General features: G+C 38.9%; 1 protein-coding gene across 1 annotated transcript; it reads right to left on the bottom strand.

The window, feature by feature from the left end:
• Positions 1-2,914: 2,914 nt before the first annotated feature.
• Positions 2,915-6,995, bottom strand: LOC116490057 (alpha-1-antitrypsin-like; the record flags this gene model as incomplete). The annotated part of the gene is made up of 4 exons (XM_032188931.1): positions 2,915-3,106; positions 3,904-4,051; positions 4,672-4,942; positions 6,335-6,995. Coding segments are annotated over 4 exons (1,272 nt in total), but the record flags the coding sequence as incomplete, so codon positions are not given.
• Positions 6,996-13,839: the final 6,844 nt, after the last annotated feature.

Genomic DNA, 13,839 nt, shown 5'->3' with positions numbered 1-13,839 from the left:
CATCATCAGATTATTGCTGTGTTATCTGAGGACCAGGACAAATCCTTGATGAAGAGAAGCCTTTTGAAAATATCCATTTACTTATTGTGACAGCAGACACAAAGCACCAGTCAGAAGAAACTGTCAAAACACATCCTTAGCAAATGCATGGGAGTCCCACAGTTTGCAGCCTGCTTTGGTTTTGAAGTGTTTCCTGAACTGCTTAGTTTGGTCCACAGAGGGGGAAGGACCTCTAGTTCTCTTGTATTTTGGGAAGTAGCTGGTGAAGGCCTTCCAGCATGACTAAGCAGCATTCAGAAAAACTGTGCTAGAGCTTATAGGGCTGAATGACAGAGGGAGTTTCCCACTCCTGTTGATTATGCTGTCTCCATTTGTACTTTTATACCAGACAGCACAAGAGCACAGACCTTAAGCCTGCAATTACTCATTCTTGCATTTTTAGTACTGTTCCTGATACAGGTATTGTGCATGCCAATCCTTCCAGACAAGTTTTATGCACATTTTCAGGGTTAACCAAAGCCAGGAGTTATTTCCAATAGGCAGCCCTGCTGTCTTGCAGGGTCAGAGTTAAGCAACATCAAAATGGGCTGTGATGAGACAGCTGAGCTCAGAACCAGCAAATAGACCTTGGAGCACTTTGTTATCAAGCATAGATGTAAACTCTGGAAATATAATTAATCTCAGTGCTTGTTTTACCACTTCCAGTTAATCATATCTTTCTGAACCATTATTTCTTGATGAAGCACAAGATTTAATTTATATTTAATCTATAATCTTGCAACACAAGCACTTTTTGGGTGTTGGGACAACTGAAATATCCCCTAGGTATGTTTTAGCCACTGCTTCCACATTAAGATGCTTGTTAAAGGTCTTTTATCTTAAAGGGGAACTTGAAGAAGACAACACAAAGTAGACAGCAGTGGACATTCATGCCATCAGCTATGAATGCTGTAAAGGAAGGAAGGTATGGGAAAGGACTCCTCCTTCCAAGGTCTGAAAGTGATTAACCCCCTCCACAACCTTAAGTTACATCTCACTTACCTTATGAGACCTTCCAATGTCACAAAATATCATTGCTTCATCCATCACTCACTCACCAGCGTGGTTTGCAGAGTTCATTAGGATTTATTTGCCAAATCCAACTCCAAACCATTCTCCACCCAGGGAGGAGTAAACATGGATTTCAATCTACCAGGAAAATATCTTCACCAGCACTCCAGGTCTAATGCTAAATAGACCTGGAGGTCTAGCAGTCTTGCAGGTCCAGCCTGACCAGGATGTTGGAAATACATGATTGTCTGCCTTCAGGAAAGGGCGGGATGTGAACATGAGTATTCCTGAATAGCCAGTATCTAAGGAAAACACTCTAACTGCAAAGACTTGGCACTGGGGTGTATGGGGGGTGGGGGGGAGGACTGGGAGATACTGTTGTTTTAGTAAGGTTGGTCTCTACAAAAAGAGATTTGTTCTAATGCTACTAATTACAATTATCAAATTGACCTCATGACCTATTGACTAAAAATTCTTAATTGTCCAGCCCCATATATTTAAAGAAAATGAATGAGATACAACACACTGAAAAGGGCTGTTCTGCACTTGACCAATGTTAAATACATTTATCCTTCTTAAATAGTTGCTGTTGAACCCAAGGGATGGAACAGTATATCAGGTTGATACCACACAAGACCAGCTGTATTTGTTAGCAGATCTCTTTTCTTGGTGCTGCAGACCCTAACAAATGCCAAGTCTTGACTCTGGATTTTGACACTACCTTGGATCAATAAGGCCACATCAAGAGATATCAAACTGGCACAGACATCCTCAGAATGCTGAACAATCATTTTCTCACACAATTTTTTTTTTCATTACTAGCCTGTAGATGGAAGTGATTGTCCCCACTACTCTGTAGTGGTGCAGCCTCAGCTCAAGTACCATGTGCAGTTTTGGATGCCACACTATAAGGGCATAAAAGTCTTAACAGCATCTGAAGGATGGATGCAAAGATGGTGAAGGGTCTAGAGAGAAAGATATGAGAAGAATATGAGAAACAGCTAAGGCCCCTTGGTTTGTTCAGTCCGGAGCAGAGCAGACTAAGGGGAGGCCTCATGGCGGCCTGCAGCTGCCTCATGAAGGGAGCGGAGGGGCAGGCACTGAGCTCTGCTCTCTGGGGACAGCGACAGGACCAAAGGGGATGGCATGGAGCTGGGACAGGGAAGGGTGAGGCTGTGTGCTAGAAAAAGGTTCTGCACTGAGAGGGTGGTGGTAGAACAGGCTGCCCAGGGAAGTGGTCACAGCACCAAGTCTGCCGGAGTTCAAGAAGTGGTTGGATAGTGCACTCTAATATGTTTTAATTTTTGGATGGTCCGATGAGAAGTGAGGAGTTTGACCCAATGATTCTTGCGGGTCATGATATTCTATTATTCTATTCTATGGTTTTCCATAAAAGACATCCACACAGAAGAGAAAGCCTAAGACATCCCTGGGTGAACTGCATTTAAATGTTAATTTCTCACATCATCTCTCCAAGACCACATAAGAGTTTGAGGCAGCTGAAGAAAACATTAACGTTTTCCTTGCTTCCTACTCACTACTCAGGAACAGCTTGTTTGTTCATTCATTATTTACTAAAAAGGATTTAAACTGTTTCTCTAGTTTTTCAAAGATAACATATAGTGGCCATTAGAAAACTAGTATACACACTTTTTCATAATTCGCTAATAAGTATATCTTGGTAATTATTTTTCTACTGGAAAAGGGAGGAAGAACAACAATTTTAATACTGACTGTATTCTTGCATCAATCATTTTTTTTTTGGAAAAAGAAAGTGTTCGTAACAGCTTTGATATGGTTTTAATTGCAGACTATAAATGCATCAAGAATGCAGTTAAAATCAAAAAGACATGCTATGGACCACTCATTTTTCATTAGGGTTCACAATTTTTCCTATGAAGAGGATGCTTTGAGTATATTGATCAACAATCAACAACAAAAATGGACGATTGAATTTTACAACAGGAGGAACAGAATGAGGAGCAAAGTCTGTGCCAGTGACTGCTGCAGCCTCTGTGCCATTTTCATGAATATTCAGCAGTGACTTGTGCATAGCCTACAATAAAACACAGCAAGAATTAGCATACATACAGGACAGGTGTGGAATGACTAAAATTAGCACTAAGTTAATTGAGCTATTGCCTTTCACAGAATTGCTGATAGGTCATGAACAACACAACTATAGCCCATAAAAGGTGTTTAGCAACATTGTCTTAATGAGCAAGTATTTTCCCATTCAGTATTCCTCACCACAGTTTCTACCGCAGTAGAAAAATCAATCTTCATATCAAATTGTTGGTACTAAGCTTTGTTTCTCTAACCCCATAATACTATGTTGTCAACAATTTAACAGCCATTATGAAAGCAGTAATTACATCTCTTCACATTATCTTTTCCTCCCAGGAAGTGGGATGCTTTCCTCAAATCTGGTCCATCTTATGTGATTAGCACTTGTCATTGTCTTCTATGGAAAAGGTTTTAAAATCCTTTAAATTAGAGAATGCACACATTATAAGTAAGGGTTATTTTTCCTGCTAAGTAAATTCATGCAAAGCACCCCCAACAGGTATCCATGGAGGCTCCTTTCACATGCAGAAGCTAGGCTGTTTTTGTTCCTGGGACAAGTGATATACCCCTTCCAAGCTTGGCCACGAGTCTCAGCCTGTCAGAAGGAAGACAGTACTCTTATCTCCAGATCTTGTAAAAATCTCAGAGAACTTACTGTACTAGCTAAAGTGTTCTAGTTCACAAAATGCCAACCATTTCCAGTGATAAGAAACATTTCACAACATGACTTAAAGATAAATGGTTATCAAGGAATCCACAGGCCATCATTTCTGTTGATAGACTTACTCTTGAAATCTTCAGATCAGGCTTTCCTGTTATTCCAGACAGATCAGCCCAGTCAGAAAACACATCTGTTACACCCAGATTCATGAACATTTTCTTTAAGTCATAGGTACCAGAAATAGATAGCTTTGGAATATACACTTCTACCCTCCTGTTAATTCAAAAGAAAATTATGGTAGTTATTGCAACCAAAGTATGTCTTGAATTCTCCCAACTTGCTGGTTATTCTTTTGTGCTAAGAAGCCAGTCTTCAGATTTATACAAGATAGCAAGACAATGGTCTGGAGAATAGGAAAATGTGGTAGGAGAAAGATGGGATTTTTTTTTAATCCCACAACCACCACTTGAATGGACAACAAGCAGCAGTGGTGCCAGCATGTTAGTGGATGCATTTGCGTTAATTTTCTAGCCCTGAAGGTTTTTCTTTTGTAAATCACACCCCGTTCCCTGAGGGATCTTATTGCTGTTATATTGCTATGTTACTGATATTAACACATTGGATTTGAGAGAAAAGAAGTGGAGAAACTTAAGATTAACTACAAATGCATGAAGAAGGTGAATTTCCCAGGTCACAGAGCTCTTCCCTCATCAAAAGGCTATGCTGATTCCAATTGTTGCTAAGCATACCAAATCAAAGTCATTTGACCTGTTCCTTTATATCTGTCCCATACATAATTCTTCAATGAGCACTTGAATTAATAACTATAAAACTTGATTATAGTATTTAGACTTTGGATTCTGACTACTGTGAAGCATCAAATTAGAATTTACCGTCTTTCAAGTAATCTTTCCCATTTAGACACAGTTTCTTTTGTCAAGGCATTTTCCAACCATTTCATTTTTCCTTCATTAGGCAGGACAAACAATGCTGCAACATCTCCCTTGTAAGGAATCTGCACCACCTTGCAAGACAGCATCTTGTCAGAATACATTTTATAAAAGCTATCTCGAGTCATCATCTTCACTTCAACTGAGGTCTTTGCATTCACATAGAAATAATCCTTGCGAGTCCCCTTCACATTGAAAGGATTTTCCCAGTAGGCTTAAAACCAAGAGAGAAAAAATAAACATGTAATTGTATTCTAAGTAGGATATATTAGTATAGTCCAGACTAATTTACAACAGATAAATCCATATATGAAGATTTACACTCATACTCAAAGATCAGAAGTATTCAAAATTCATTCAAGACCTTTGCCGTAATGTGTTCAACAGTCAAATATCCCAGGTTAAAGTTCATATGGACTCATACAATACCTTTCCTAAGTCAAATAAATTAAATACAGTAACTTCATCATAAACTTTTATTTGAGAAAAGTGATGGTTGACAAGAAACTAATGAGTTTCTTTACAATAATTTTGCTTGTAAAGCAAGTTCCACAGCAGATGACTACTTTTTTCCTTTTTAAAAGGTAGTACATTAATCTCCTTCCATGCTTTTTCATCTGTTCTTCATCTTGTAACACAAAGGAAAAGCTTATATGCAAGAACCTGAACTTTTGGGCCATATCATAATATGTTGATAGTTGATCATAACTCCACTACAGTAAGCAAAGTGAGTTTCCAGGGCTTTAATCTCCAATGCAGGGATCACAATTTATCACAATTTCCCATTCTGTAGTTGTTTTGTTGTTTTTTTAAGTACTGAATAGAACTAAAATTGAAAAATAAGTAATAAAATGTAAACATTGTTGTACCATGGTTATTTTCTAAGTTTGATCTTTTGTCTGTCCCATCATAAAGAAAAACCTCAGGCTAGTGCACTTGAGACTAGGGTACCTAGATTTAACAGAGTACATGAAGTAAAATCTATTTTACTGAATGCTCTTCTATTTTCTAACATTGCCTTCTGGGTGGTAAATTCAATTTATGTCCTGCATGCTGCTATAAATTGACATAATGTTTAAGAGTAATTTAATCATTGACAAATCAGTACATTCTCAAGTACCTCTTGGTGTATGTATGTGTATCTATCTATAAGTAAAATGGGATGACAAGCTGTCATTTAGAGCCCAACTACATAGGTATGTACACATCAAACAGATATGGACTGTAAATTAAAGTGTTTGGCAATTTTTGATAACTTCCTTGGATTTTGTTTTTCTACTTCATACAGCATGTAAAAAAATTGCAGAATAATTTTTGAAATAAGTAGAAAGTCTAGGAAGTCTGGTAGAAAAATTTATAATTGCATAAATCTCTTGCAGTCTGACATTTCCATAAAACTTGAAAATTGCAGAGTGAACTTTTGTGTCTGCAAGCTTAGAAAAAAATTAGATTTAGAAAGCTTCAACGAATGAGAACTTTCAATGTTTCTTATAATAGCCTAATCTTAACACTGTCCTTTCTTTTAAGAATAATTCAGAATTAATTTGGGATATTTGGTTCAGTCCAGGCCAAACTGAAGTATTGCAGTAACATCTGTATAACTTACCTTTGAAATAAATATAATTAACAAGTACCATTAGAGAGTTTGGATCAAGGTCTGTAAGTATTTGATTTATCTTCCCATGAGTTTGGTTCTTTATGTGATCATTGATCACTTTTTTAGCTTCAGTTGAATTCTGGAAGTTACTAGAAATAATTTTTCCCTTGTATGTTTTTTGGATATCCTTCAGAAATGTTTTCAGTGGCTTCAAGTGTTCATCTATGAACAGGGTGTTCCCCATGCTCAGCTGCACCTGACTGCCAGGACGGTTCAGCAAGGAGAGGAGATGACGAAAGCCATCATGTATCTCCTCCTCCCGGGTGCTGGTGAGATTAAAGGCCAGCCCCTCCAGCACCTGAACCCGGCTTGCAGCTCTGGAGCCCAGGGCCAGCAGGGCAAAGGCAGCAGACACACTGACTGGGGAGAAGAAAATGTTCTTGCCAGGTGACTGGGCAGACGCTTGCCTGTAAAACCTGAAGGCAAAGTCCGTGTTGCTGGGGACTATCCGTTGGCAGAACCCAAGAGGATCTCCCTCATGGGAATGCCGCTCCTGGAGGTGAGTTGCCTGGGGCTCATCATCACGGTGGTCAGGCTGGATCATGCTGTGAACAGCAGGGTAAAGCAAAGCCACCAGAAAGGATACTGCGAGGGTGGCCTTCATCATCCTTTGCAGTTACTGAGGAGACAAAGAGAAATGGTTTCAGATCCTGTAGAACAGTCAGTCAACATCTCATCTTTTATTTCTCTCTGCTACTACCTTCAACAGCTATTTGTTAATTGGCATTAATCTCCTGATCTTCACCTTTTCTATGGCAGTGTTTTGAAATGCTGCTGCTTCTGATCGTAGATGTAATTCCTATCCAGTACTGCCCACTTCAGTTCTGCTTTCCTCCAGCTGCAGGAGTCCTTTGTTACTGGAAGCTTGTGGAGAGAAAAGCACAGGAGTATTAAAGAAAAATCAGAGGAAGAGAAATTAAAAGGTTGGTTGTTTTTTCATCTCCATTTTATGGTGAGGTAACACATTGGGAGCTACTCTTACTTCTATGTTTACCTCAAAGAATTGAGAATTATCATATTAGTGCCTGAATGATATTTATGTCAAATCAGCAAGCTATGTCAATGGAAAAAAATACAAGACTGCAACAGCCAAAAGTCATGTGTCATCTCCCCTTCACCCCCAATCCTGCCTCATTTTAACATAAAAAGTGAGTAATTACAAGGGAGCAAGTAACTTTTTCTGCTTCAATACCTGGTTAGATCAGAACACGTTGCTTTATTTTAGTATATTAAATTACCATTCCACATGCACATACCTTTCAGATGGCTTTCCCTGTTTGTACAGCCCCAGCACAGCCAGAGGGTGAGGCCACTGCACTGGGATTGGCCCCTCCTGTCTCTCCAAACTTTGTATAGCATGAGGCTGTTTCCATGAGGCACATAATACCTCAGCTAGAGTCATTCAGGAAAGAGTCTGGGTTGTGGTATCTTTGTTATTTCTGACAACTGCAGTCATTTTTTGTTTGCTGATGACTTCTATTCTTACCTATTAGACTAAGAACCTGCAGGTATGCTTTGTAGTGTCCTTCATAGTGTCTAGAAAGTTGACTTTATCAAATAAGAGACGAGAGCTATTCCAGTTAAAATTTGTACTAAAGACTAGAAAAGCAACTCCAAACAGACTTCATCTAGTATCTTACTTAAAGTGGAATAGCTTTTGGGAAGAAGATTGCATGAGTTACATGATCACCTTACAACTGGTGGCTAAGGCACCCAGAAACACAGGCTCAGTAAAAGCAGGAGGGATTTTCCTTCGGATTTCAACCAACCTGCATCAGCATTCTGTCCACTCAGATTTGGGTGAAAAGGACACAGATTGTCCTTCTGCAGATTTACTGTGAGATCTGAGTAAATCAGGACTTATGGGGAGCTTGGCATAGCAAAATTAGCTTTATGAATCCTGCCTGGACCACACTGGTGTAAATAAGACACCTCATGCCCGCCAGAGTTTTGGTTCATTGTAAGCTTTAGGGAGTCTCACTAAAGATAACAAACTAGACTGACCGTTGGGAAGTAAGAATATTTTCTCTTTTGTTAATGAAGCAGGTTTATTCTAGATGTGAAAGAACTATTTTGGATAAATATTCAGAACAGAGTTATACTTGTGGAACTGCTATAATATACCCCTACAAGTTGCTATTCAATATTTCTTGAAATTAAATTCTGCTGTTATTTGAGTGCTTAGAAACCAGGTCTCACCCTTGAAAGCAGATGTGCTTCATGACTCACTAGCTAAATGCCATATAGCTGCACCAAAATATTTAAGGTAAAGATATCTGGGTACTTACATTGCATTCAGAAGGGTTCTGCACTCATACAGGTTGTGTTGTTCCTGGCTGCTTTACTCACACTGCTGTTTTCCTCTGTTAAACATTACATAGCCTCAAATATAGATTATCTAGAAGGACAAAGCTAAATGCTGATGAAGCTAATTTTCTTGGCTATCATATTCATGTGTCCACATCTCTACTCCAAACAGAGCGAAGGCCATCAGACCAAGCCAGTCAGTAAAGTGGAATGTTATGTCCCAAACAGTAAGCAACACCTAAACAAGTATTAATTAAAATGAGATTTGGTGCCAAAGGCAGCTGCTTTTTTCTATGCAGTACCTGAGACAGAGATTACCCTTCCTCCGAAGATGTGAATTCTGCCCAGCACTAAGCTCTGACAGCCAGGGGCAGGGCAAGGGAGCTTTGGGGAACACCTCTTGTTATCAGCCATGCTACCCAGCCTACTGGACTCTGCTTAAGGTAACTTCTTTGAGTATCTGATCATATACACATCCTCCTAGAGCCACTGACAGTTGTCATGGGACTCTCACTTGAGGGCATTGCCCTTGTTTTCCCCACCCTGTTACACATCCAAACCTTGATGTCAGCTGCTTAAGTTACAAGAAACATTCTAGTAGAATTAAGATATTTTCCTTTATGTTATTTCCTTACTAGATTATCTTTTTTTGTTGTTGTTGTATTAGAATGTTGTAGTCATATATTATTCCAATGGCAACCTACTTTCATAGTGGCATAATCATCTTGTGTTTCCTACCAAGTACTGCCTAGACTCAATTTACATCCCCTAGACCTGTCTCTTTTTGTACTGGATTAAAGACCCTACTACTGTTATAAATCTCCTCTTTGTTAAATACCTAGTCTCACCAGAAACTCATTTCTTAAGAAAAATACAGAAATTACATAGCTCTTTACTGGTCAAATTTTTCAGGTAACAGGTTCTAATAATTTCCAAAGCTAAACTTCATTTTCAGCATTTCTTTCTTTCAGCAGAACAGTTTTAAATGTTTCTGTAGATCTTACCAATCCCAATATTTAAGTGCACCTACTGTGACCAAACAAACATAATACATTATACAAGCGCAATAGAATTGGACTGAGTAGATAAACAATCCAATATTCAGAGCACTGGCTTTAAAGAGCACCAGTACCCAACACATTTCTGATGAGAAAGAACAAAGACAAGTTACAACGATAGTGAGTATTGTATAGTTTATTATTCCTTATCACTTTTACATGCTGGACCACATTTGCAACAAGCTCACCAGAGCTCTTAAAGAAAAATATCTTTAGAATTTCATTCAGTAGTTCCTATAACAGACCCTCATATATTCTGAAATTAAACTAACACAGATTGACTGTCAATCTTGAAATAATATAACAGATGAGCAAGTGTCTTGTGGTATTCCTTCCTGTGTTTAATAAACCTCCACTAAATATCAATCTGTAGGCCATATCTGAGCATCTCTAGACTCTAATTGCAGCTATGGCAGTGTGTTAAGAACTTAATATTCTGCCCTTGTGGGTTGAAAGACTTCCAGGTAGTACACTGCTTTCTCTCTTCTGAACATATTAAAAGTCTCTGAAGTTCTTTCTGCTAAAGGAAAAAACTTTTACCTCAAATAGACTATGCTCCTTCACTCTCCCCTTGTCTCCATGAGCTGTGCTACCCCTTCCCCCCAGATAAGTTTGTTCATTTTTCTTAGGCACACTCATTTTACTATCATTTTTCCATTCCAGAAACCAAAGACAATGTGAAGATAGTATTACAATATCACCTCTATGTTTAACCTTGGTTATACAGCCAGAGATAAAGCTGGCACCTTCTTCTAGAAGATATTCATTATCTTTATGAAACAAGTCTTCCCAATATTTCATCTTGTTAAATCATGAACTTCCACCTTTTCTACTTATGCTCATAAGCCAAGTTTGACACAAAGTCATAGGTTTTTGTGTAAGCAATATCTATACGTGGTTCCTTCACATAGATACTTTCCTTGTTTCCCAACGATAACATTTTTGTTGAAGTACAAAAAGAATGATTAGTAACCCAGAGAATACTGGAATTAACATGCCTATATCTTGTCAGCATGTCTATATATACATGTCAGCAAAAGATGAAAAACACCAGTGTAGGGGGATGTGAACAATTATATAGTCATTTCATTGCTCTAGAAAACTCTAGAAAAGTATCATATTTATACTTTGAAAAGGTCAGATTGCTGTTCAACTGTGTTTAAAAAAGCAAATTCAATACTAAGAATTACTTACAAATAAGAAATATGGAACAAAACGTGTATCAGTATGCCTCTGTACAGCTGCAGGATGTGTTTACATCCTGAAGATTGCATGAAGTTCTTACTCAAAGTTTCAGGAAGAATTTCATAGAATTGGAAGATTTATATAGAAGGATAACAAGGAAGACCAAAGACTTGAAATTACTAAAAAAAAAAAAAAAAAAACAACCGATGAGCAAAAATGAATAGTACATGACTGATGAGCAAAAATGAATAGTGGATGACAAAGCAGTATCTTTGAGCACAAATCTGAAAAGCATCTAATGAAACAAACATACCATGTTCAAAATAACCAGATTTTCATCCAGATGTTAAACAGTGGAGCTCTTTGCTAAAAGGCATTGCAAATACTAAAGGTTGACACAGCTTCTATTAGCAGCTGCATAATGTCACAGAGGAAAAACTCACTGAGAATTGATTAGTATGAGTAAGTTATTTTTTTTCTTTTCATATTGTCTTTAACCAACAAGTCTTCGGGAAAAACAGAAGTGTCCTAGTATACCATGTTTCACCTCATGTAGTTATTCTTTGGACAGCAGCTGTAAGCTACTTCTGAAGAGAGGCATCTAGCATGCTTGAAACACTGGATTTGCTTGCATGCTAGCTCAGCCTCCAGTTACAGAGCAAGCTCAGCTATGTTTCCTATATGCACTGGTATTTTGAGAGAATACCTTCTGTCAAAGGTCTTGCATGCAGGGCTTCAGAATCCTGCTGTCAGAGTGAAGGAACGTGGAACTTCTTCCTAGTGATTGTTCCCCAAACATTCAGAGAGGGAGAGAAACGAAGCACACATCCGCGTTCTCCTCTCCCTCTCGGGGTTTGAGGGAAGGTCCATGCTAAGCTGTATCCTTTTCTTGAAGGGTGTGTCTTCAGATACAGACACAAAACAACATAGAATAAATCCTAAATCTTAGTGCTTTTGAAGTGTATGACAATAAAAAGCTATGCAGAATTTTCACATAACCTGCATATATGAAAAGATATGTTAGTTTACTTTGTGAATTCCTGACTAGATTAGCTGTTTATTGTGTGCAAAGTTTAGGTGACAATGAAATGCTACTTGTACCTGACATCATTTACTTTTCAACAGTGGAAAACCAGAATATCTGGCAGTCCTCTGAGTCAGGCTAGTCAAAAGCAGAGACAATACTGAGAAGTGAGACAGAGGGAAACTTAAGGTACGTACAGGTCTGAATAATAAAGAGGAATTTCATTTCTTTAAGAGATAGCATAGTGAGATGCTGACTTGCACACAGCAGAGGCACTACATAGAACAAAGGACACAGAACAGTTGTTGGATCTGAAGGACATCAGTAAAGGAGAGAAAGAAGTCCTTCTAGCCCCCACAAAAATAAGTGGGAAAAATACATGAGGAATAACAGTACTGCTTTATAAGCAGCCAGCTTGGTTGCCTTACTGGATACATTTCCCTACCCCACAGCTGCTACCAGGACACTGACCTTTTCTGTAGGAGCTATCCTCCTGGTGTCAGAAGTCATAAGAAGTCACAAGCCTCCACCACCCTTGGGAGTCCCCACTTCCCAAACTCCACCTGCCCCTTGAGCAGCATAGCTGAGAGCTTACAGTCTTGCATTAGTGGCATCTCAGCACTTATATGGGCTCCACCCTACCACCTGCTGCAGGAACTTCTGATCCTCCCTGATCAGCCAGCTGGTATCCAAAGCACAGAGCACCCCTGGTTGAAAAGTAGCTGATGGTGCTCTTTAGAAGTAGTGACAGCCTGTGAGAAACTACCACCTCCTGTAACTGCACTTTCCTGGCGGACACAAGCACCCTTGGCTTCTTCTCAGAGTTCCCAGTGATGCCCTCATGATCCTTTCAGAAATGGAGCTGCCTCACACAGACTCATATTGGCATCACACGTGCTGTGTAATACCACATAGGCCTGCTTTCAGGCAGCAACTGCTACAGAAAGCTCAATAACTTGTGTGAGGCTAGTTAATGAAGCAAATGTGTGTGACTAATTTTTCTAGCCAATTGCTCTGCTCTCTTCAAAATGGGCATTTTATTTTTCATTCATACAGATTCAGCATCCTTAGTATTGTTGGCCAATATCGTCTGATGAATAGATGGATATAAACTATCTTGTACAGGATGTATTCTTCTATGTAATTCTCAGAGGCTGAAATGGGTTTCAATTTTTTATTTTTATTTTTATTTTTATTTTGTGTGTGTGTGTGTGTTTTTGGGGGGAGTCGGGTTGTTTTTGTTTTCTAAAAGGTGGTTCTCGTCTGAACAGGAATAAGCATTACAGGAATGGCAGAAACAGGGACAATACTGCTAAACACAGCTTTCCATTTGCCTGTTACTAGAACGAATGACTGCACTTTAACTACAGATACAGATAAAAACTATTGACAGAGATTGGCAGTACTGCTGGGATTCAACAAGAAAACATCAGTATGGAAAGGTTTAATCTCCTAAAGGAAAAAAAAACAAAGAAAACAAAATAGTAAGGCTAGTCGGGTTAGTCAAGGGCTAGTCACCCAGGAATCGCTGGATCATCAGGGGAAGTGACACTGTCATCAGTGTTGATGGAGCTGGCAGATGATGCTTTGCCACACCTGGGAGCTGCAGAATCTGATCCTCCCCTGCCTGAATTTTGGTCAGAATCTGGGAGTAGAATACAGATGTTTTGCCTGAGAGCTTGCTAATTCTTAAGTATATTTTGTCTGTTATAACTAATAAATTGTTGCATCATACTTTTAAGTTGTGCGTATCTTGCTTTCAGGATACCAGCTAAAAATAGCCAGCTAAAAATGGCTCAACAAACTGCCCCCCCCCCCAGAGAGGCTGTAACAATATCTTCTGTTTATTCTTTTCTCTGGCAAGTGGAGAAATAAGGGAT

This window comes from Aythya fuligula, chromosome 5, assembly GCF_009819795.1.
Source record: "Aythya fuligula isolate bAytFul2 chromosome 5, bAytFul2.pri, whole genome shotgun sequence".
NCBI lineage: Eukaryota > Metazoa > Chordata > Aves > Anseriformes > Anatidae > Aythya > Aythya fuligula.
This window is presented reverse-complemented; position numbering and strand designations above follow the sequence as displayed.